The sequence below is a fragment of the Eulemur rufifrons genome, chromosome 21 (genome assembly GCF_041146395.1).
Source record: "Eulemur rufifrons isolate Redbay chromosome 21, OSU_ERuf_1, whole genome shotgun sequence".
Taxonomy (NCBI): Eukaryota; Metazoa; Chordata; class Mammalia; order Primates; family Lemuridae; genus Eulemur; species Eulemur rufifrons.
Window position 1 is genome coordinate 25,544,756 of NC_091003.1, and position 24,814 is coordinate 25,569,569.

General features: G+C 47.8%; 1 protein-coding gene across 2 annotated transcripts in view; it reads right to left on the reverse strand.

The window, feature by feature from the left end:
• The window catches only part of HIRA (histone cell cycle regulator), an 89,353-nt gene that overhangs the window by 46,858 nt on the left and 17,681 nt on the right, over positions 1–24,814 (reverse strand). For both annotated transcript variants that reach the window (XM_069496699.1, XM_069496700.1), the window contains exons 2-12: positions 23,120–23,182; positions 19,945–20,055; positions 18,660–18,750; positions 17,146–17,240; positions 10,156–10,251; positions 8,878–9,038; positions 6,452–6,619; positions 4,514–4,627; positions 2,976–3,046; positions 2,299–2,404; positions 145–366 (exon numbers count right to left, since the gene is read on the reverse strand). In XM_069496699.1, the coding sequence (XP_069352800.1) occupies positions 145–366; positions 2,299–2,404; positions 2,976–3,046; positions 4,514–4,627; positions 6,452–6,619; positions 8,878–9,038; positions 10,156–10,251; positions 17,146–17,240; positions 18,660–18,750; positions 19,945–20,055; positions 23,120–23,182 (1,298 nt within the window). The remainder of the gene's footprint in view (positions 1–144; positions 367–2,298; positions 2,405–2,975; positions 3,047–4,513; positions 4,628–6,451; positions 6,620–8,877; positions 9,039–10,155; positions 10,252–17,145; positions 17,241–18,659; positions 18,751–19,944; positions 20,056–23,119; positions 23,183–24,814) is intronic.

Here is a 24,814-nt window from a genome sequence, read left to right on the forward strand (position 1 = left end):
GGGCAAAGGACCAATCCGCCTGGGCTGGCTGACCTGCGGGACCTGTGCCAGACTCAGCACACACCCTCCTCACCACCACTCTTATCTGTGTCCTCTCCCTGGGCACACGCCCATACCCTCAGTGCCACCAGGCTGAGCTCTCACCTTCCTGATGTCTTCCAGACTCTCGCCGTTGACGACGCCTGCGACGGAGGCCGCTGAGCCTGGCTCTCGGGCTGGGGCACTCTTCTGGTCCAGCTGCTGCTGCTGCTGCTGCTGCCTCCGCTGGTACTTGAGCATTTCAGGGTTCTCGATGACGGCTGTGGAAAGCTGGGCCTCAGTCATGATGGCCAGGCTCTTGCCATAGGTGGACTGGTGAATGCGGCTCTGGGGGAAGCAGGGAGAGGCGCGACAGGACGGCATGAGCACCAGCATGGCCAGTGCTGCCCACCAGCAGGGCCCTCCTGGCTGTGAGAATGGAAATGCCCGATGCCAGCTCTCTATTGCCTCCCACCCTATTCTGCCTGTCCCTGATTAGACAGCTGTGTTGACATCTCATGCCCTTCCTCGATGTTTACGACTTCCTGTGAATCTGCAGCTGGGGATGACAGGGAATGAATGAGACAGCTGACAAGACAACACCTACCCCATTTGGTCTGGTGCAGAAAAAATGGCCATCCCCATTGCTTCAGCTGAAAGGAAGACACTCAAATTGCTAACTTAAGGTTCTTAAATCACTCCAAGGACCCCAAACACCTTTGGGAATCAGATACCGGAATATGTGTCTGCTTTCACTGCTCTTGACTACAGATGTTGGCCCCTTGATCAGAGGTCCCCATGGGCCTGCTCACAGTGTCTCTATGAGCAAGGGAAGGCTGGCACAGCAGACCCTCCTCTGTGCCCCCCACCTTGAGGATGTCCTCATCCTCCCCTCCTCCTAGGCCCTAGTAGTCCTATGCCATAATAAGCTAGCCAGGAGCCCCACGAAAGCAGGAACAGCGTCCCCAGCACACCATAGTGACTGGTGCACATGGAAGTGTGATGAGGAGCAGACTCACACAGCATGTGCAAACAACCAGCATGGCATTCTGCCCGGGAACAGGGACTGTGGCTAACAGGACATCTGCCTCACACCACAGCATGGGTGGGAGAGGCAGCCTTCCAGGAGAGGTGCTCTGGGACTTGCTCCTGCAGGGTGTGTGGCTAGGAACCTTCCTCCATTGCCACCTTGGCTCTTGCCCCTTCTGAGTCCGTCCCCTGGAACCTCAAGCCAGGGGTTCCCTAGTGTTCCTCAAACACGAGGTCCCTGCCTGTGATCTGGGAAATGGCAAGCTAGATACAGTTACTGCACAGGCTCCCCGGGTGACTCTCCAAGAGGGTGTGCAGCAATCCCCAGGTGATAGTGATAAGGTGGGAAGAAGATCCGAGGCCACTGAGATACTCGCTCCTTCATGAAGAATAATGGGGTGCAGTCAACAAGGGAGACCTCTACCTCCAAGTGGCTTACATCTTCGAGGGGGGTCGCAATAGTTTAAGAGGGAGCTTCTGCCAGCAACAGTGTCACCATGGGGACAGCAGCTGGCCTGCTTCCACAGAGCTCCTTTTAGGCGAACAGATACATCCTACCAGGCGTTGGTAAAGGCCCGTCTACAGCAACAGCAGCTTTCCCAGGCTACGTAGGGAAAGCAGGGCCTTTCCCAAAGCCTTGCAGGGGGCACACCAGCACCAGTGCTCCAGGCAGAGCAGACAAGAGCAGGCCTGGCCCTAAGGCAGTAGGCCTGATTCATGCTTCTAACCTCAGGGTCACGTATGGTCTAGGTAAAGGGCCATGCTGTTTTCAGAGGCTTAGTTACCTCACTGATGAAATGAATGGGCCCTGCCTTGAAGGGTTTTGTGAAATCATACATGCAAAACACATGGCCCACAGCCTGGCATACAAGAAGTGCTAAGAGATGACCAGTACTACTATTATAATGGGGAAAGTGATGTGAGCAGAGACCCTGGGGGAGTCACTTCAGCTCTCTTCCAAGGCAAAACCACCCAACGGGTGGCCTTATCAGCTCAAGAAGAGATGCCCAAGGTAGTTTTATTCTTAATTCCAGGACTTTTTTCTGACATGAATAGAAACTCACTTTTAAATCAATCTATTCTGTAAAGAACATAAAGATTATAATCTATAAAAGGAGAATACTCCATTAAACTTTAAGAAACATGTGTCATCGTATCCCACAAGAGGGTCCAATCGAAGGGGTGTCTCGGAGCTATCCCAGCTAGTAGTGTGCCCCAGAGGGTGCAGCAGCACATGGGCCACCAGCCTACCTTCTCCTCCTCACTCAGGGGGTCTCCCAGCTCATCCTGAGAGAAGTCGAGGAACGCCACAGAGCCGTCCATGGAGCACACCAGGATGCCCAGTCCGTTCAGAGTCCTGAAAGACACGGCTGTCAGCAGCCTGGGAGCAGGAGCTCGAGGCAGACCCCATGGCTCAGCGGCTGGTCTGGGGCAATACTTCCGGGAGACGGTCCCCTTCTGTGGCCTGAGGGTGGGGGTGATAATCCCTCCCGAGGGCCCTGGTGTCCTCCAATTCTAAGCCTTTGTACCAAGCATCTTTTACCACATATTTTGTAAAAATTTTCAATTTCATTTATCTTATTTTTGAAACCATTTAAAAAAATCCCAAAACTCCAGGAAGTATCTACCTAAATTTAGTCATTTTTGTTCATGGAATGACAAAGAGTAACGTGGAGCCCACAAGGACCACATCATTCTCCTCCTTTCGGACGAGTCCTGAGGAGGTATCTTCCAGTGGCAAATACTACACAGGGCAGGACATTACCAGAGCAGCAGGCACACAGCCCAGCTCCTGAATCACGTGCAAGTGGAGCCCTGGCATCTGCACCACTGTGCCAGCTGACCCTAACCACGCCCAGAAGGCCTCGTGTTCTAGTGTATGGCTTCTCCTTTCTGAGCTTATGCTCCGTAACCAGGATCCACCTTACCAGGAGATGTCCATGATAGACTTGTCAAACAGCTCATGGATGACCACCAGCGGCCGCTTCAGACACGTGAGCTAGAAGGACAGAGGCAGCCAAGGTTAACGGAGTTACCGAAAGCCCCTCTGTGCGTGAAGCTCAGTTAACAAGATTAGCCTAGCAGCCTTGAGGAGCGCTTCTGCTGGCAGTTAGGGCATCTTCAATTCTATTCAACAGTGGCTGCTGAGATCTCAAACTGTGGAAACCAAAGCCTATCAAAAATGTGCACCTCTCTGGGTGAGGTAAGTCACGCCTGTAATCTCAGTACTCTGAAAGGCCAAGGCAAGAGGATTGTTTGAGGAGAGGAGTTTGAGACCAGACTGGGTAACATAGTGAGATGCTGACTCTGTAAAAAAAAAAATTGAAAAACTAGCCAGGTGTGGTGGTGCATATCTGCAGTCCTACCTACTCAGAAGGCTGAGGCACATCACTTGAGCCCAGGGAGTTCATGACTGCAGTGACCTATGATCGTGCCACTGCACTCAATCCTGGGTGACAGAATAAGACTCTATCTCCAAAAAAATAAAAATATACATCCTAGAGCCGTTCTTGCCTCCAGGGCATGCTGTGGCTTTATACACAGACAGGCAGAAACAGGGAAGACAGAGTAGAAGTGGGTTCTGGAAGGGCTAAAATCCGAGCAGGGGGTAGCTTCACAGAGTATACCAGTGAGAGTCTACTACTACTGGGTATGTACTCAAAAAGAAATGAAAACATATGTCCACAAAAAGACTTTATACGAAATATTCACATCACCTTTAGTCATAATATCTCAAAACTAGAACCCTAATGTCCATCAACAGGAGAACAGATAAATAAATTGTGGCATACTCACAGAGGGGGACACTACACAACAATGATAAGGAATAAACTACTGTTAAGTGCAACAACATATATGAATCTCAAAAACATTATGCCAAGCAAAAGAAATGCAAGACACAGAGTAGTAAACACTGCACAACTGCATTTATGTGAAGTTCGAGAGCAGGCAAAACTCATCAGTGTGATAGACGTCATTAGATTGGTCACCTTGATGGGGGAGAGCATGGCCTTTAACTGGGCAGGACCAAAGGGACAAAAAGGAGTGTTCTGGGCAGTGGTGACAATGGTATGTAAACATACAAGACAATTCACCAAGCTATACCTTTCAGGTGAATGCACTTTGCATATATGTCAATAAGATTTTTCTAACAGGAAGCAAACACAACACGCTGTCTGTGGCACTGACCACTGAGGGTGCTGCCTGGATCTGGACACAAGCGCTGCTCTGGCCGGAGGTCAGGATGGCCTCTCCCAGTGGCCCAGGCCCAGTCCTCAGTGCTTGCTTCCAGGACAGCAGGAGGGCCTACAGGCTTCTAAGGAGGGGCTGACCCCAGGCACAGGTTGGGAGTACACGCTATCACCAAAAGCGCTGGGTCTCTCTTTCCTTCAAGGCCTCCAGGCTCACTACATCCCCAGCCCACACCTCCTGCCCCGCAGCAAAGGCTCAGGGTGGCCGGGCTCACCCAGACAGAGAGTGACCGGTCCTTGCTGCCAACGGCACAGCAGCAGTACGGGCAGCTGGGCTTCGCAGAACTCCCATTCTTCTGCTTCTTTTTGAAGATTTTTGGGTTGAATTTCTAAAGCCAAATAACAAGTGATAAAATAATTAATCAAGCATCAGACATGTACCCCATGCCCAAGCGTCAGGAACATACCAAAATCTCAGCCCGCTGTGGGAGTCCCCTCGACATCCTGCAAGCCCAGGCTCCAGGTGCTATTGCATCATCATAACCACCTAGGAGGCACTGGGCTGCTAATGAAATGAAGGCTCAGGGAGTTCAGAAAATATGTGCAGTCGCCAAATGAACAAGCAGGGAATGCGGATTTGAAGCTTGCTCTACCAAACTCTCCGTATCTGGAGCCAGCAGCCAGGTGGATGGGATGGTAGCTACTAACACTGGCCCTTCTCAATTCCCCTGGCTGGGCAGGGCCAGCCCGAGGACCAGGGGAGAAGCTGAGCCTGCAAAGGGGCTTCTGGGCCAAGGACCACTCTGCATCTCCTAAGGGAGGCCAAGGGAATGGCAGGAGGGGTCTAATCCACTGCATTCCTTCTCTCTTCATTGCATTTGTTGTTCATAGCCATAACTGTCGAGCAGAGATTTGCTCAGCCCGAGAGGCACTCATGATCTCACTGCACCAGGGACCATGGCTACATCAAACAAAGGTGCCTGAGTGGCTGCTCAGCCCAGGGAGCCACCCCAGTGTAACCTGGCTGTCACTTTTGGAAAGGCTAGAAGCACACAGTGAGTTCCTGTCCAACTTCCTGTATTGAAAGGGGGTGGGAGCTCTTGGAATCCCTAAGCTAGGACAACTGAGGGCTGAGGAAGGGTGGCTCCTGAGAGCCTGGTGTTAGGTGGCTTATAGAGGTTTTAATTCCAGAGGGCTGGCAGGAATGGCCAGGGGTACACAGACCCTGGAGAATATAGAACCCAGAGGCACGGACGCTGGGCTTAAGTCTCCACTACCACCGAGTGGGCTGTAGGGCCTCACGGAGGTTTGTGACCCCCTATGAGGCAGGCATCGTGCTCTCACACAGCTGCTCTGATGTGGTGGTGAGAACTGCACGAGAGAATCATGTAGAAGCACTGTGCTAATCATGAAGCAGTGATTTTCAAACATTTTAGCAATAGGCCTTGGTTCAAACAAAATCTTACATGAATTCCAATACAAAAAAATTTTAAAAGCAGTATTTTATTCATATAAAATTTATGTGTTAAGGTATAACGTATGACATTTATTATCAACTCAAACACAGAGAAGGATAAGCCTGTTTGCATCAGGGTCCTGGATGATCCTTCCCTTCTATCAACCTTGGCCTGCCAGTCTATTTATTTTGTTTGGTTGCCCACTGTCATGAAAATCCTGGTTCTCACAGGTTATTTGCAACTATGTAACAGCTTGCTGTGGGCGCTCTGAGGACACTCTTCATTCAAAGTCCTTGAGAAGCATGAAAGGAGGGGTGAGGCCCCTCTCAAGCCTGCTGCACTTCACGTCTCTGCATTCTTCGCCCTCCACAGCAAGGTCGGGAGGCAGCGCCTGACTCAACAATCCACGGCACATCCTTGCAGCTGCGACTGACCACTGCTGGGCGTGGGGACAAGACACTGCTTGGTGGGCGCAACAGAATGGCCCCTGTATTCACAGGAGCCGGGCAACGGGGATAGTGTGCTTGAGCACCTGTGAGCACACCTGAGTGTGTAAAGGGCCAGTGTGCAGGCGCAATGTTCCTAACCAAAGATGGATTTTGGTGATACTATGTTAAAGTTTGCCAATAAAACATGTGAATATGTATTCTATTTTGTAAAAATAGTTTTTAAGTATTTAAACTTAAGTATTTAAAACAAGAACGAGTATGTGCTGAATCTCAGAGCCCTCTTCCTCAGCCCCCTACACTCACTTACCACGACAGTCACAGCTTTCCGATGCCCCACAAAGTCCATGTTGGTCTTCCAGCCCTCCCGTTCGATGATCTGGGCAGTGGGGCCAGAGTTGTTCATGGCATGGGCAGACACCAGGTAATGCCCATCTGGCGACCAGCTGAGCCGCAACACATGGGTCGTCCCTCCACACTGAAAGGAACACCGGCACTTGAAAGGAGCTCAAGACTAACTTTGTGACCAAAACTCTGGCCTCAAGGATAAAGTCAAAGGCCGGGCGCAGTGGCTCACGCCTGTAATCCTAGCACTCTGGGAGGCCGAGGTGGGTGGATCGCTCGAGGTCAGGAGTTCGAGACCAGCCTGAGCAAGAGCGAGACCCCATCTCTACTAAAAATAGAAAGAAATTATCTGGCCAACTTAAAATCTATATAGAAAACATTAGCTGGGCATGGTGGCGCATGCCTGTAGTCCCAGCTACTCGGGAGGCTGAGGCAGGAGGATTGCTTGAGCCCAGGAGTTTGAGGTTGCTGTGAGCTAGGCTGACGCCACGGCACTCACTCTAGCCCTGGCAACAAAGCAAGACTCTGTCTCAAAAAAAAAAAAAAAAAAGGATAAAGTCAAATTCCGATTTACAAATGCATGATGACAAAGGGTGCACCCCAAGCTTCTAGCTACACTGAAGAGTTTCTGCCATCCAGATGGCCCAACCCAAAGGGCTCCGTCATCTGAATTTGGGAACTACAGCATCCCACACTGCCCCCCAGAAACTGAACAAAAAACTGCAGCACAGAAGTATAGGCCCTGAGGGGACCTGCAGGAAGGCCAGTTCTTTGAACCACCACCTCTGTGTGAGTCAAATCTCTTTGGCCACTGACCCACTTCCTCTGTACAGCCCCTGTTAACCCCCCACATGACGTCTGCAGACCGTCCTTGAGATAGGCTGCCGCAGCGCGAACGCACACGGGAGCCCAGAGAAGCCTGCCTGTAATGCAGCTGGTGACCAGGAGGCACCACCTACTCTCCTGAACCTGTCTCCTCACCCAGATGGTGGTGAGGACGCCAGCAAGGAGAAAAGTCCATAATGTTCTTAGAAACTGTAAAATGCACAGCAGAAAGGCACTGTTCCCCCGACCCTTCACATTATTCCTCCTGTAAGGTGACATGGTATGGGTCCAGAGCCAGCCCCCTGAAGCTCAAGTTGGGCCCGGGGTTAAGATCTTGACCTCATAAACCCACAGTAGGACAGGACAAAGCAGGGTCTGAGGGCAGTGACATCACCTGCCTCAACTTCCAGCCCAGGCCAGAGACCCCCTATGCCATCTGGGGTGGCAGGATGAGCCCACCCAGAGGAGGCTGAAGAGTGATGCCATTTCCTACTAGTAGTCAAGACACTCCCACAGCTGCCTCCAGGAGCCCAGCTCATGGGACCCCAATGCCTGGCAGAAGATGTGAGAGCCCATGTCACCTGTACCAGGCAGCTGCAGTCAAGGAAGGCAGGACTAAGAAGGTAAAAACCAATGCTCATATACCCAGCCTGGGAGCTGGTGTTGGTTTTGGGCAAACTGAACATATAACTTTCACTTCCCTCCTGCAGCCAGTCCAACCAGTGGCAAATGCCTATTCTTCCTGCAAAGCCTTGCTCACGTGCCCGTGCCCTGAGCAGCATTCCCTGATGTAGTCACTCCCTCGGGCTGTTTCCGCACTCTGGACAACTCCATCACATGCTTACAACGGACATGAACGTCTGTCTTTCCTACAGGGCTATACGCGTCAAAGGGAGAGACGCCATCTCAATCCACTTTTATTTTCCTGTACCCAGGATTGCCTTACATACAGTGGACACTTAAGTGTCAGTCTAATGGTGATCCTGAGCTCTCATTCCACTTGAAATCAGAACTCAAAGGAAGTGGTAGTAAAATATAATACTATCGAAGCTACTGTACTCTGATCGCCAAACATTTTGCAAACCGTACTGCTGACTGCACTTGGAGACAGGAATTGGCTGGCCTGCAGAGCAGACGCCAGCAAGCACAGCTGCGGTACACTGAGGAGCAACAACAGAGTCTCCCCATCCCGCCCCTAACAAGCCCCTCTGCAGGCAGCTCGACGTAAATCCCACCCAGTAAGAAAAAGTTTCATCTGTATCTGTGGCAGTGAGCTGGGTGACACAATGATATGGGCACATCCCTAAGGCTCTCTTCCACTTTAAAATCTGTAACTTTTTTTCACTTCAAAGTTGGATAATAAACAGTTTCTCAGAAATGAAAGATTTATCATCTGACTCTTAGGGCCAGAGCGCCCACCCCGGAGAACACTGACTGGCCTGCTCAGGCCCTGGACTCCACGCATCCCCCACGTGGTCTGGCCACGGCCGGCTCCCTCTCTGTGCTGGGTTAGCAGGAGGCTGGAGCAGGTGCTGGGGCCAAGCTCCCTGGGCTGTCCCCGGTTACCTCATCAAAAGGCTTGGTGATGCTGGTCTCTAACTGCCAGTCCAGTGTCCTCCACACCTTCAGGCTGCGGTCATCAGCTTGAGAGGCTATGTACTTGCCAACAGGGTCCCAAGTCAACCCTTTCACCAAGCCAGAATGACCCCTCAGAGTAGCTAGAATTTCTGTGAAGAAAAAAGAAATGTGGAAAGTGTCACTTGGAGAACAAAATGACTGTGTAGCAAACACAAGCTGCCATCGGTGGGCCATGGGATGGATCCTCACCAGAAGGGACTTCAGCAGTCTGCCTTGGCCAGCCGCTACCCAAGGCACAAACAGAAGAGCCCCTCATGTGATCTCCACCAAGGCAAAAGCCACCTGAAGACATGACTGCATCAAGGAGCCAGGCAAACGGGGGGCACAGGTTTGGGCCAGAGGCGCCAATTCTGCCCCTGTGTCCTGTCTGTATGAGGCGGCCCTGCCCGTGGCTGCCCTCCCTGGGCCATGACATCAGCAGTTGATCTGAACCTCCCTGGCAGCTGTCTGGGAAGCAGGCCTCACAGCTCAGGGGGCTGGGCAGGGGGCTGGGCAGCGGGCTGAGTCTTTTTTCAGTCATCGCTGAAGACAAAGGTATGCACGAGAGTACCTCCTACAGACTTGCAATCCAAATGTTAGATCAGTCTCTAAAATTGCCCCTCTATAGCCAGACTGATGTCCCCACACATGCTAGTGATGGCTTTAAAGAGAGTGAAAATTACTTGGATCCAAGCCCATGGATGACACATTTTAGCCCACCAGGAAAACATACTCCAGATACACAGTGGGAATATGAGAAGTATTTCACCAGTTACAAACTACAGCACTGTATCAGGTTATGCCATCTGCTGTAATTTTAAACACAATGAGTAAGAAAAATCAATCTTTTGCAAAACTGGGTTTGTGCTAGCCCACACATGTTCAGGGGCTTCACAGAGGGGACGGCGACCAAGCTGAACCACGAGCCCAGTGGTGGGGTGCACGCAAAACACATGGGGGTGCTGGGGTCCCTATGCCAGTCCCTATAGCACATCCATGCCAGCACTCAGTTACTATTTTTCTTTAGCATAAATCTCTTTTTAAACCTTAAACACATGTAACTGATAAAGAAAAAAAGAACTGGATTACTGACAAGGCACATAAATCCTAGGCCACTGTCATACACTTGTTGCCACCAAGACTAAGGAGAGACTCCCTCACACCTCCCGACAGGCAGTACTGCTAGCGAGCTGCCAATTTCTGCCAATAACCAGAGAAGACCCTGACCTGGGAACTTCACAGCGTTCCAGATGACGACAGTGTTATCCACGCTGCATGAGGCCAGCCAGGCATCGTGGGGAGACCAAGCTACATCCATCACATCTGGAAGAAGACAGAGGCTTGTGGTGAGATCTCTAACCTGGCATTCAGACCCAGTGAGTGGGCACTGGGCAGCACCCCTGTATGCTAGCTGGATCAGTGCCCTGGGGTTCTCATGTCTGAGGACACTTGATCTGGGACCATCACAACCAGACCTTTTTTTTAACCAGCCTGAACAAATTTTCTGCTAAAGGTTTTCAACCAGTCGTAAAATGTAAAGCATCTAACTGACCCCAGTGCCCTACTCCTCTTACAGACGAAGCAGCTGAGGGCGTGGCTGAGTGCTGGGGCACCACGTGGAATCACCCACGCACGAGAACCGAGGCCTGCTACTTCCTGGGTCTGTGGCTGGGGCACGCTCCTCAGCCCTGCTGACTTGCCTCTCCAATCCCAATTCGGCAGGGCCTTCCTCCGTGAAGCCTCTTGAGCACGAGGCACAGTGGGTAAGCGCTTGGTGGAGTGCCCGGCACAGCCAGAGGCCTCAGGGCTGCTGATGGCTGAGTGCCAGCCTTCTCTAGGCCCTCCTGCTCAAGAACTGGGCCTCACCTCCCAGACCCTGCCAAGAGCACCCCTTCCCTTCTAAGCCTCCAAATAGAACGAATCACGCTCATTTCTTTGTGACTCAGTTTTCTCATCTGTCAAGTGCAGAATGAAAAACAAAGTCTATGCTCATAGGGTCACTGTGAGGATCACATGTGAGAAACTGCCACAGCACTGTGCCAGGCACACACCAAGGCATCGATGAGGTCAGCCGTGACGATGGCGCCAACCTTGCCTATACTGCCATCAGGGGTGAAGGGCACGGTCTTGGTTATTTTTCCAACCTCAGCGCCTGGTGCAGTGCTAGGTATACAGAAGAATGATTGGTGAGTTGAAGAAACAAACAGCAGCAAGGTAATAGCTATTGAGTTCTTTCCCCACAGACTTAAAAAAATAGATATAAGCAAAGTAGTCAAAATTTCTACTATACTATTTTCTAGTTTATAAAAAATCTTCAGTGACAGCTTGACGAATTTTCTCACATTGTATCGCACTTGGGGCTCACACAGCGTATGTACCAGTACGCTGCATTCCGTACTCTGTTTGCCTGTGTGATCTTCGCGGCTTCATTTCCTTTTTGCCCTGCGTCCTATGTCGCTAAGAGCACTCACTGCTGTAAACAACCCAACTTAACACCGAATGTCAACTAGATTCCAGTTTTTCATGCTAATGTACCTGTGTGTATGTGTCACTCTCTATACTCTGGATTATTTCTGAGACTGACACCCCAGAGTGGGAAGCCCAGGCAGAGTATCTGAACATCTTCATAGGTCTGGATTCTCAGAGAATTGTACTCTGCTTTTCTTTACTTTCTTTCTTTCTTTTTAGAGATGGGGTCTCACTCTGTCGCCCAGGCTGGAATGCAGTGTGGCACAATCATAGCTCACTGTAGCCCCAAACTCCTGGCCTCAAGCAATCCTCCTGCCGCAGCCTCGAGTAGCTGGGATTGCAAGAATGAGCCACCAGGCCCAGCTTATACTGCTTTTCAAAGACCCCCCACCCCACCCCCCAGGACCTTATATTTCTACATGTAGAATGTCTGCTTCAAAACTCTTTTATTAGCAATAAGAATTATGACTTTTTTCCTTCAGACTTATTAAGTATACTTTATATTTTGAAATTTGATTATTAGTGAAAGTGAAGATTGGTCATGCTTCTCTATTATCTAATGTCTCTTTGGACTGATGTGCTCACATATTGTGACTGTTTACTGGGAGGTCTTCGGTGCAGTGGGTCTAATAAACATGAATGCAGTGCTTAAAAAAATGAAGGAAACAAGAACTTTCTCTAGGAACTTACAGTCCTGGAGGGGTAGACATGTAAACATCAGTACTGCCCTATAGTATCCAAGTCCTAGATCAGAGAAGATGAGGTCAGATGGGAACCCAGAAAGGAGACATGATTTTCTTAGCAATTTCCACGGACTAGTTATAACACAGACATTACATGCAAATGTCACCTATTTGTCTTTCTGTACTCTAGGAGTTTTATATAGTAAAGTCTGTTATTTTCCTTTGTGATTCCTTCTATTGCTAGAGGCCTGATAAACATTCAATTCTGTTTTCTCCTAGTTTAGTTATTTGGAATGTTTATCTCTTTAATATCTGGAATTTACTGTGGTGTGTGCTATATTTAGTGAGAATCTAAATTAATTTCTTCCCCTTCACAAAGTACTGAATGGTTACTACACCATCACGTGTGGGGAAGAATCCTTTCTGGTTTTGATAAGTGATGCCTCCTTGACCATGTACCAAGTTCTTAGGTACACCGTAGTCTCCTTCAGGCTGTCAGCTTTAACCCCAAATGCTTGACGTTTCTATCACTGAAACTTTGAATGTTTTCACCAATAACATTACTTATCCTTCCAGATGTCCTTTGGAGTCATTGCTGAGTTCTACAGTAAATCCACATACATGATTTTCTCCCTAAACTCCAGGTTTGGAGCTTCTGGCTTCAGCCTGTACATACCACCCTTCTCCCTGTGGATCTATACACCCAAGACCCTCCCCCTCACTTGAGGGTCACAGTTGTTCTCGTCATCATTCCTGGCGATTCTAGGAGGGTGATTCTTCTAACACCCAAGGCTCTTGGTTCCTTTTCTCCTCCACCAGTGTCCTTGGCTTCCCCTACATCCATTCTCATGGTCGCGCCCGGAGACCTTCCATGACAGATCACTGCAACCCCCCTCTCAGTTCCAACCTTCCCACGCTCCAGCCAGCGGCTCCATGCTTCCAACCCCCCAGCTCCAACAGTACCGTAACACCACCAGGAGCTCCGTTCTGCTGAAGCTGCTGTCCTCCCAACGCCCGTGTCTTTCCCTCTCCTACAGCTCAGGCGCCACCACGGCTCCCCTTTCTCTTCTCTGTCTTCATAGGTGTCTGACAAAGCCCCGTCCAGTTCAATCCAGCTCTATCGTTCCCCAGACTTTCTGGAGCACCCTCCACCTGGGCTTTGGCCCAACCACACCAAGGTGAATTGCACTTGCCAAGGCCTCCAGCGGCCTCCATGCTGTCAAGCCCAGTGTCCATCCTCAGTCCTCGCTTTGCCTCTTAGTAATGTGCAACACGCTCTTCCTGTAAATGCCCTCTTCACTCCCTCAACGGGCCTCTCTTTCTCAGATTCTTTTGCTGATTTCAACTCTCTAAACCCTGGGCTCCATCCCTGGCCTCTGCCCCTACCGAGAACCTTCTCCTGTACTCAACACTCATATTTCCAAATGCTTACTCAGCAAGTCCACTTATGCTGGCAACCTTAACACGTCTAAAACCGAACTCTAAAACATTTCCTCTTATTTTACATACCTCTGTTAATAAATAAGAAAAAACATTAAAAAAAGGACCCCCCCCCCCAAAACAAATAATAAAACATTTCCTCTAACAAGCCTTTCTCTCCCGCTGCCCACAGACCTCCCTGTCTCAGGGGACAGCCCTGCATCCTTTCCAGTGCTCTGGCCCTGCACTCACTCCTCTGCCTATCTCATGCCCTGCATCTGATCTGCCAGCAAACCCGCCTCTGACCACTTCTCACCACTTCCGTGTTATCACTGAGGTCTGACCCACCATTGTCCCTCACCTACATTATCGCAGCAGCCACCTCACCGGGGGCCCACGGCAGAGACTCCATACAGCTGCTGCGGGTATCAACCCCTGTCCAAATCCCTCCTGAGCCCTCCCAGCTCGCTCAGAGAAGAGCCCTCACAATGGTCTCACAGGCCCCCCAAGTGCCTGGGGACTCCCTGGACATACCAAGTGCATGTCCATGCTCCAGGGCTTTTGCCCTGGCCGTCCCCTCTGCCTGGATGGCCACATGGCTCTCCCCTCACTGCCATCTGGTTTCTCCTCAAATGTCACCTCCTCACAGTGCTCCCAACATTCACCGTCCAGATCCTCACAGGACTATGCTCCTTAGTGCTCACCTTCAAATCTCCTACACAACTGGCCCCCTTTTGGTCTCTTGATAAGAACAAAAACTCCTTGAGAGAATAGTGCTTGGCACATGGCAGGTGCTCAATAAATATCTGCTACATAGATGAGCAAATACTAATATGGAAAAAAGGTATTCTATTCAGTCTTTCCATTTATGAAGTGGTCATTTTATATCTTTGAAAAAAGGTTGTGGTTTAAGTCTTAGCGATCTCATTCATTTCTTGGTAAGATTACTTATTCCTCGTTATTTACCGAGTTCTCATCATTAGGCATTCTAATTAGCTATTATTAGTGAAAAATGAATAACTAAAAAATGTTCTGATATGAGGCAAATTTAAAGACTCATTAGTTCTAAGTGTTTTTTAGCGCTTTATTTGTTCTAAGAGTTTTATTCCTTTGGTTTTTCTTGATATGCAATAATGCCACCTTCATTTCTGTCTTACTTTCTAGACTGTCTACCTTCTGACCTAATTGTACTGCAGAAATTCCAAAGCAACAGATTAAATAACAGCAACCATCACTGTCTTTTCTCAGTACAAATGGGAACCAGGTTTAACTGTGAACTGTGGTATTTGCCACTGCTTTTAAAAATACACAGGGCTCTATCATGTTAAGGAAATAGCTTTCTACAGGTTTTTCTAAAAAAGCATTTTTAGTAGGAATTGATGCTGAATTATCTAATATTCCTTTTAGAACACTGAAGATGACTGTGGCCTTTCATATTTAACCTCCTAGTATGTTATATTAATAGATTCCCTTGCATACAAAATTCTTCCATTATAAGTCATATTTAATCATAATAAATTACTCTTTTCAAGTGTTATTATATTCACTAGTATTGTTTTTTATTTTTCTGCCTTTGTTCATAGTACTCTAAGCTTTTGTTTCACTATTTTTCTTGGGTTTTGGAAACCCAGGGTTATATTTTCTTTTGAAGAATAAATATTTCTAAGTTCCATATAATTTTTCTTAAAAGCTTAAAACAATGCATTCACAAATAATTTAGGATCAGGAACTATTTCTGAAGACAGATTTTCACATCTTCATTGGTTATTACTCTGTTCAGGTTTTCCTAACCCTATGGTATCAATTTTCAAAACTTATACTTTCTGGAAAATTATCTTTGAGTTATTTTGTTTTTTGGTTTTTATTTTTGGTTAATAGTATAAACAGTACGTCGCACCCTTTGATGATTTTTTTCCAGCTGGGTTAAATGTTTTTCTAGACCTTTAACTTCTAATTTTGTCTAGGTTTTTTCTCCCCACCCCTCAATTAAATATGTCAAGTAATACTTCTTATACTTTGCTTTTCAAAGACTCAGTTCTTTCTTATTCATTTACTTCTGCTTTTCACTGATTTTCCTTCTTGGATGGTTCTGCCACACTCGCTACCAGGAGTGGCAGGTACCCCAGCTGAAGGTGGTCAACCCTACCTGCCTGGTAAAGGAGCCCATGGGGTGGCGGGGCAGGAGGGATGTGAAGTCTGAGGTTAGGGCCTTGTAAGTTACCTCACGTGAAGCCCCATCCCACTGGGCACCCTCATAGACGTGTGTCAAGTTCCAGAGAAGCCCAGCTAGACTTCACCATGAGTACTGTGACACAAATAAAGGCAAATTACACATTTTTATTGCTATCAAAGAGTAACATAATGCTACTGTTTCAGCTTTCACAAACGTGGACTCAATCTGTGGTCACGAAGAGATGGGTCTGTTCTCCTTTAAACTGCCTGAGTGTTCGCTGAGCATACACTGCCAATGGATTACAGACCACGCCTTCCACATCTCTCACTCCAGCCCCAGCTTCCCTAGAGCTCCAGGCTCAACTAAAGTTTCTTGACATTTCCTCTCCCACCCCTCCAAGCCGGCACACCCCACACTGAACTGGTATCGTCCCCATAAGCCTGTTGTCCTTAAGGTCTCAGTAGAGGACATTTCTTGCTGTCTAGGCACCCACCCAGGAATCTACCTCATCCCTCCCCGTGCCCTGTCCTAAGTATTCCCAAATCAACCTCTTCCTTTCTACCTCAATTATCACAGGCCTAGCTCAGGCCCTCACAGCATTTACCCAAACCACTAGAACAGTCTCCATTTCACAGAGCTGCCAGAATGACCTTATACTTTAAAGCTCTTAATGGCTCCTGCCTCTCCCATGATAAGGGACACCACCAGTAATAGGGACACGAGCTTTCCATGACCTGACCCTGGCACACCTGGCCAGCCTCACTTTGTACTGCTCCCTGTCTTGCACATAAAGTTCCACCTGTGGTGAAACGCCCTCAACTCACCACTCACACCAAGACTGTCTCACTTCTGCTGTCCTCCCCTGTGCCTGGAAAACCCTTTGGTTCATTCCTGGGTGGGACCACAGGCTTCGTGAGACAAGTCTAGATTGTACTCACGCTTGAATCCATGACATCTGAGTACACAGCGCACAGGCTAGACTGTTAGGGATGGACCATACTCCTTTTTAGTCTAAAGCCGTAAAATGTGCCCCTTGCCATACCAAGTCTACTTAAAACACTTCGCAAACATACTCAAGGTCAAGTTGAGAAACTCTTCATTGGGCACCTGTGGGCTGGTTTCTGGGGAATAAATAAAGTGCGCTTACGGACTTAGTGATCCACTGATGAAGGTAATGAGTCTGTTCAACAGGATAAACAGCAGAACGTGGGAAGTTCTACACTGAAGATATAAACATAAACCCCATGAGGGTGAGAGTGGGCAGACTGAATGCAGCCAGAGGCAGGCAGTGGAGACGGTAACTGCACAGACCTTGAGGGACAGGCAGGTGTTGACTGATGGTGATGGGGAGAGACAGCCCAGATGCACAGTTGCTTTAAGGACCGAACAGTCCCACAGGGGACAGGGAAGTGATGTTGCTGCTCTGGGCCAGCTGTCAGGGGCCCACACACCCCAAAAGGCAGTCCCACTCACCGCCTGAGTGATTCCGGAGGATGGAGACACACCGCCACTGCTCCACGTTAGCAAGCTTACCACTGGAGCCAAACACGGTGCTGGGGCCAATGTACCTGTGTGAAAGAGGGGCCAGATAGGCATTCACGGAGTGCTCTGGGCAGGGCACAGAGATGCTCCCTGCAGCATGGCTTATCATGGCAGACAGAACAAAGCAGAAACAAACAATGGCCAAAAGCACAGGTTGTTGAATAGAAAAGGCTATGATTAGATAAATCATGATCCATGCACTTGATGAAATACTACATAGCCATTACAAATCTTGCATGGGAAAATGTCTATACCATATAACTAAGTGAATGAAGCAGGCTACAAGACATCATATATAATGATACCACTTATGTAAAGAAAAAAATACATATGACATGAATAGCATCTATGCACAGAAAACAGATCAGAAGGACACACACTTAAAAATACCAAAATATCAGCTGTGGCTTTATTTATTTATTTTTTTCACCATCCAGGATACACACAGGAACCATAGCTTTTTCAGGTGATGGGATGATAAGAGTATATTTTCATTTTTTTTGTTTTCCAAATTGTATACTAAATATATTATTTATTTCAGCTATTTAATGTAGCAAAATCAACAGTATTTTTAAGCTCCTTGTGAATTAAATGAATCAAATGGCCCTGTCTTCACACCTGCAATGGAGAAACCAAACAAGCTGTGGGCACTAACTCCTACCAGAGGAGCCTGGTGGAGGCGGTGCCAACACCACCCATGCTCAGAGCTCTGTTAACACCCTTTGCTCTTAAAGAGCTCTTCACAAACCCAGAGAGAGCTTACTGAGGCAGCTGAGTGGGCTAAAAGAGATAGCACGCCTCCGCTCTTGAAGCCATGGCCAGAGGGCCACTCTTGGTGAGCAATAGTGCAGGCTCTGATTCCCCAGCTGACTGGCCCAGAGTCACCTGGGGGGCTAATTATGGAATAGAGTCCCAGGAACCACCCTGAGAGATTCTTTGCTTAGGTGTTAAAAAAAAAAAAATAGTTTTGCAGGTGATAGTTAGCTCATTTTGGGTGCAGAGCAGGGGCTGCCCCTGGTTGAGGCTGACAGAGAATGAGGTCATTGGCAAGGACGGTGACCTTTGGACCCTCTGCCCCTGATCCCAACAGAGCACCTCAACTTTTAACCATTTTGTATATTGGAGTTCCATATGAAATCTCATTTTAAGAATAAAACAAAAACAAAAACAAAGCCACTCCATCAGCACTAGAGGGATTAGCCCTTCCTTTTCGGGTGGAAGCCCTGCAGCCCTGCCAGGAGCAGCTGACCAGGTCACCAGGCAGGCTGGTAGCCTCCCGACTCCCTGGTCAGGCCCCAGCTGCTCCTGACCTATACTCACGTCCCGCTACGTGTGAGGTCAGAGCTCTGGGGACTTTAGTGACAGAGTGGGGAGAGGTGACTTTGATAAAGACCAGCAAAGAAGCTTCTAAAAATAAAATGTGAAGAAAGGAAAATGATGCTTACGTAGCCCGCTTCCACACCATAATCAGTTTGTCATCTCCCCCAGAAGCTAAATACATCCCACTGTTTGACCACCGCACACAGTTCACACATGCTGGGAAGAAAAAAAAAAACAGGGTGATGAAAATCCAGTAGTCATGCCCGTTTGCTTTCTGCAGAGTTTGGCAAGATGTAAAGGGTTTATAAACTCTAATCTATCTAATCTATAAGGCATCTACTGTGAGAGCCCCAGAAAAACAATTCAGTTTGAGCTCTAACCTGAAGTGGGGAGTCTGGAGGGGGAAAATAAGCATAACCTGAGAGTTGTTAGTGCTGAGTGAAACAGTCAACAGGAGGCTTATTTCCAAGAAAACTAATAAATAACTAAGTCTCATCATTCCAAAAGGGCATCTATTGATAAGATGCATTTCTGAGTAGGGGTTATTCTCAACATGAGAGCATGTGCTAAAAAGGTTGAGATGCCTTTTCCAGAACTTTCAGAAGAGCAGCTTGGTAGAGTATAAAACTCTGACCTCATCCCACCTGTCAGAGCCAGTCCTTTTACATTAGGATTTTCTAAACATGTCAGCACTGCAGATTGATTGATTCTGCACTTACAAGCTAAGATCAGCAAAAATACTCCCAGGCCCCTGAAGGGTCAGAGCCTCTAGAAGCACTCACAGCTCAGCCTTTAGGAGGCCTGAAATATGATAGCTGCTAGCCAAGTTGTAGCCCCCACACAGTCTGTAAGTAATTTGTGTGCCAGGTCCGAGGACGCTGCGAGGCATCCTCCCACCTCTGGTTGGGAGGACAAGAACACACCAGAGCAAAGGAGGGGCTGACATCCGAAGGCCAGTAACTGTTAATGCATCTCGGGGTGGGAAACTAGGGCACTACAGCAGGAAAGGAAACCACAACACTGTCCGATGGCCAAAAGGGTCCTGGCAGAGAGCCTGAGTGACACAATGCCAAACTGAGAAATTTTGGCGAGTTGTCTCTTATGCACCCTTCCCCAGAACCCTACAGTGTCCGGTCACTGGCCCCAAAGCCCCACGGGATCAGGCAGTAACGACTCATGAGCAGGAAATCACCAGAGGTACCTGCGGACTGTCCAAAGATGGTTCTGTGGGCGGGCCGAGTCTTCTGCTGAATAACTCACCCAGGTGTGCAGCCAACATCTGTGCCTTCGGACAGCAGGCCGAGGGGAGTTACCGCCGCACGGGGCCTTATCTTTCTAATTACAAACACACGTGCTAACCTTGGGCACTCTGCCAACACTCAAAGCCTGCAAAGGGCCACTCTGTAATACCTAAGTGATTGTCCATCTGGCAAAGCATCTTGGGGATATTTTCATCCTTCTCGTCATCCTCCTGGAGGACTGGAGACATATTCCAGATCACAACCTTCCCAGAATCCTGCCCTGGAACAAAGAAGCAGAAATAACTATGTGCAAGGAGTAGAAATTTGATATTGATACAATAATAACCACGAGAGAAGTCCTTACTTAGCTTCCACAAATCATGATTAACTAGATCTAAGGGGACTCAATTTGAATTACTAATGTAAGCTACAGAAAAGATGAAGAAAAGCAAGTATTCATAGGGACCAGAAAGTGTGTGATTTTAGTGGTAAGTTGAGTCCAACCTGACTTTATGAAAAAAACTCTGAAGGGGACCCAGAGCTTTGGTCTGGCCTCTAACACGGATTCCCACAGGGTCCCTTAGAAGGTCGTCATCCCTGCCCAGGACCCAGACTCATCTGTAAAATGAGGAGGACAGAAAGTCAGTGTCCTGGGACCCTTTCCAGTCTGTGAATGTGCACCCTTACAAAGCAAAGAGAAAAGCACACCCCACCGGGGTTTCCCTCCCCTTCAAGGTGTCGCCTGGAATCCACAGCTGTTCCAGAGCTGACTAGTTGCTTTGAGACCCAAGTTTGAAATGTACCCTGAACACAGGAAAAAAGGCTCATTACCTTCTTAGGTGCCCTCTGCAGTCAACTATGGACAGGAGATCAACCAAAAGAGGGGATTTAGGGTTCCTGTGGTCATAAGCTGATGTACTGCTCTGCTGAAAAATATACCTATGCATTTAGTAATGATTCCTCTTTCTACACTTTCCATCACTGATACCTAATACAAGACTAGCCCCTCGTTTAACTTTCTATTATAGAGGGGAAGAAACCAAAGAACACCTCAAAACAGACATGCCAAAATTACCACAAAGCATGTTTGAAACTGTCTTTGGTCAATATGTTCAAATATTTCCTAAACGTCTCTGCTGGACCTTACAGATCTTATCCAAAGCAAGGTGATAAGGTGTGTCTCCTCTGGAGACGAAGGGCAAACCCTCTGCTTCCCCAAGCTAAGTCCAGCCTCCTCTCAGGGGCAGTACACGGCACGCAGGAAGCAGAGAAAGGCCTCCCTGCCCACAGCTTCCCTGTTCTCCTTTCTGGCTTCCTGCCTCTGGCTGGAAGGGTCTGCTGGCAACCTGCCCTGCGGCGCCCCAGGACCCAGAACTCACAAAGGCCCTCTCCGGGAGCCGCCTACAGAGGCCTGGCTGGAGGGAGGCCCTGCTCTGGGGGACTGGGCTCTGTGGGAATGCTACATTGGGCTACCACGTTTACATCTTGGTGTCCTGGCATGAAAAAGAGCTTTGTCTTTCCAAACAGAGTCATGTCACTACAATATTGCAACAGCTGCTGGCTGAAGCACACCGATAGTACTACAGATGCTATTAGGTTATTAAGTATGAAATGTCCGATTTCCTTAAGCACTAAGTTTGACAGTTGCTATCTCTGACATTTCACTTTGACACCTCTTATTTTATTTTTATTGTGATGGTACATCCTCATTCTTTCAAACACATGGTTTGGCTTGTGATTATCTGTAAAAATTTTTTAGAGCAATTTTTGTGAAACGAAGGATAAGTAAAAAATTCATGTTATTTTCGAATATGAGTTCCATTGTGGAACCAATGCAGGGCAGACAGCTTGAAATAGCAATGAAGTGTTTGGGAAGAATGTGGCTAATGAACGGACAGTATGTCAATGGTTTGACAAGTTCCATTCTTGTGATTTTGATCCTGAAGATGAGGCACATGGGTGAACTGAGACCAAGGTGGATAATGATGAGCTGAAAGCCGTAGTGGAAGCAAATCCATCTCAACCTATGTGTGAACTAGCAGCAAGGTCTGACACTACTATTCCAACAATATTGGACCATTTGAAACAAATCAGCAAGTAAAGAAGCTGGATAGATGAGTTCTGCATGAATTAAATGAGCATCAGAAGAGAAATCGTCTCAAAGCTTGCCTTTCTTTGCTGTCAGAATATAAAGGCAAACCATTTCTACACCGTATTGTTACATGTCATGAAAAATGGATTCTTTCTGACAATCAAAAGAGTTCAGCACAATGGCTGGATAAAGATGAAGTGCCAAAACACGGTCCAAAACTGAATATTCATCAGAAAGAGCTAATGGTATCTGTTTGGTGGTCCAGCACTGGTATTACCCACTATAGCTTCATGAAACCTGATTAATCGATTATAGCACATGTCTACTGCAGCCAACTGAGTGAAATGATGAGGATGCTTGTGATTAAGCAGCCAAGATTAGTCAACAGAGACAGACCAATCCTCTTGCAAGACAACGTTCAACCACATGTTGCACAAATAACACTGCTCAAACTATAGAGGCTGGACTTGGAAACTCTCTGTCCTCCACTGTATTCACCAGACCTTGCACCAACTGACTACCACTTCTTCCAGGCTTTGGACCACTTCTTGTAAGGAAAAATATTTAATTCTCGACAAGCTGTGGAAAATGCCTTTCGCATTTTCACTGCCACTCACTCTCCAGGCTTCTTCACTGCTGGCATAAGCAAGCTACCGTTAAGACGGCAAAACTGTCTTGATAGTTTAGGCGCATACTTTGATTAATTGTGCTGCTTCATGTTTGAGACATAATAAACTACACATTTGATTCAACATTGGACATTTCACATTTAATGACCTGGTATTTTCAAACGGTGTGGAAATTCTTACTTGCTCACACTGTACTTTCTCTCTAACCCAGGCAAATTCCTTCGACCAGAAAATAGGCCTGAAACTGCATGACAATACAAGCTTAATCATCCCTCCTTTTCAGATGAGAAAAATGCTGACAGAGCCCTCACCTCTGGCGCTGGGCTTTGTCCCCAGGACTGCCTGCCACTTTCCATGCTCAATAAGCTTGGGCCTGGGGATGCCAACTGATTTTAATATTAATTCAATAAACAGAAATTAGAATAACCCTGCTCCCAAAATAGTTATAGAGAGCATACTAGAGCCAAAAAAGGATTTTGATTTAACCTGTTCAGGTAACAGATCGTAACTGTACATTTTAAACTGAGTCACATCCACACTGAAACAGAGCAGCTAAATGGACAACAGGAGAAGCAGAGCAGGGTGGCAGCGTGACGCCTCCCCTCCTCATTTCACAAACGTACCTTGTCCTCCAGTTGCGAACTTGGTCCCGTCAGGGTGAATATCGACTGAGAAAATCGGCTTGCCTGGAAACAAAGAAAAAACCCATACAACATCTAATTTGGCTTTTATTCATGGAGAAGAGTAGCAGACTCAAAATTTTAAAATACTAGTTTTTCAAGTAATAGCTCTAATCACCACACCTAGGGCAAAATGAGCCACAGATAAGTTACCCATGAGTAAGGGTGGAGTGATCTAACAGTTTCAGTTAAAGTCTAAATTGCTAGAAGACTCTCTAAGCAACCTGAGGTAGCTGAAAGTCCAACAGTGGGACAAAGCATTCTGTCACTGAAAATGGCTAAGCCCATAGGACACCTGGGCATTTGTCTGCCACCTTGCAGGGTCATGCGTTTGTAAGAGTCATGAGTGGTTCACGGTAACTGTCCTGAGTCACAGGTGCTTAGTGAAAAGAGCACAGGTTATACCTCCAGACATCTACCTGTTGCATGGATCTGCACTTGGCTTGTTGCCTGGACAGAAAATACTTCCCACCCTTTCCAACTGGCTGACAGGTAAGCAGGACCAGTGGCTGACTGCAAGGAAGAGGTATTACTTCCCTCATCATACTTCTGCTTCCAAAAAGCCCTCCTGTATGTTTGTGCTATATCAAAGTCCAGAGAAAGCCTGCCTTCTTGGCATGTCTTCTGGCTGAATCTTCTTCACAGCAATACACTCCATGTTAAATCAGATGCTCAGTTCCTCCAGGACAAAGGGCTGTAGCTGTTACTTCTTAGAAGCCCCGCAGGGCCCAGTGTGGGCCCAGGCCTGTACTAGGAGCCCATGAAGCTGGCTGGCTGGCTGAGCGGACCAGATTGAAGAAAGCACTTTAAGAGCTTGAAACCCAGCAGACTGTGGAAGGTAATCCTGGACCTCATGCCCGGTGGGCATTTGTCTGTCTCCCTGGTCTGCTTTCAGGCCAAGGAAGCCAGAGCTGTAAGTATTTCACTGCTCTTCAGCCTCCAGCATAGTACTTGGTGAGTGGTAGCTCAGTAATATTTATTCAGTGACAAATTAGATGTATGACAACAAACTGAGCATCAGCAACTGTTGATATAGACAATGGGCTATTCCCAAGTGTCTCTTAATTGAGGCAGTTCTGTCTCTGTCACCCACAAGGAGGCAATATATACACAAGGATGAGGGTCACCAGCCCCTAGCATCACACAGCAAGTGCAAGATGGGCAGGGGCAGGGGCAGGGAGTGGCTGCCCGAGAACAGTAAAGTCCTGCCAGGACTCCCACATGAGTGCAGAAAATCAAATGCTGGTACCCAAAAGGCAATGCCCAGCATGGGCTCCAGGTGGCACCCAGCTCACCAGAGAGCCCCAGTCATGTAGTCAAACCAACCATGAGCTTCCACAGACAGGGAGATACACTTTCCTTCTCATTGGTCATTACATGGCACAGGTGGAGTATCCCTTATCTGAACCTCTTGGGACCAGAAGTGTTTCGGATTTTTTTGGATTTTGGAATATTTACATGAGATATTTTGGGGATGGGACCCAAGTCTAAACATGAAATTCGGTTCTATTTCATATATACCTTACACACATAGCCTAGAGGTAATTTTATACAATATTTTTAACAATTTTGTGCATGAAACAAAAGTTTTGACTGCATTTTGACTATGACCCATCACATGAGGTCAGGTGTGGAATT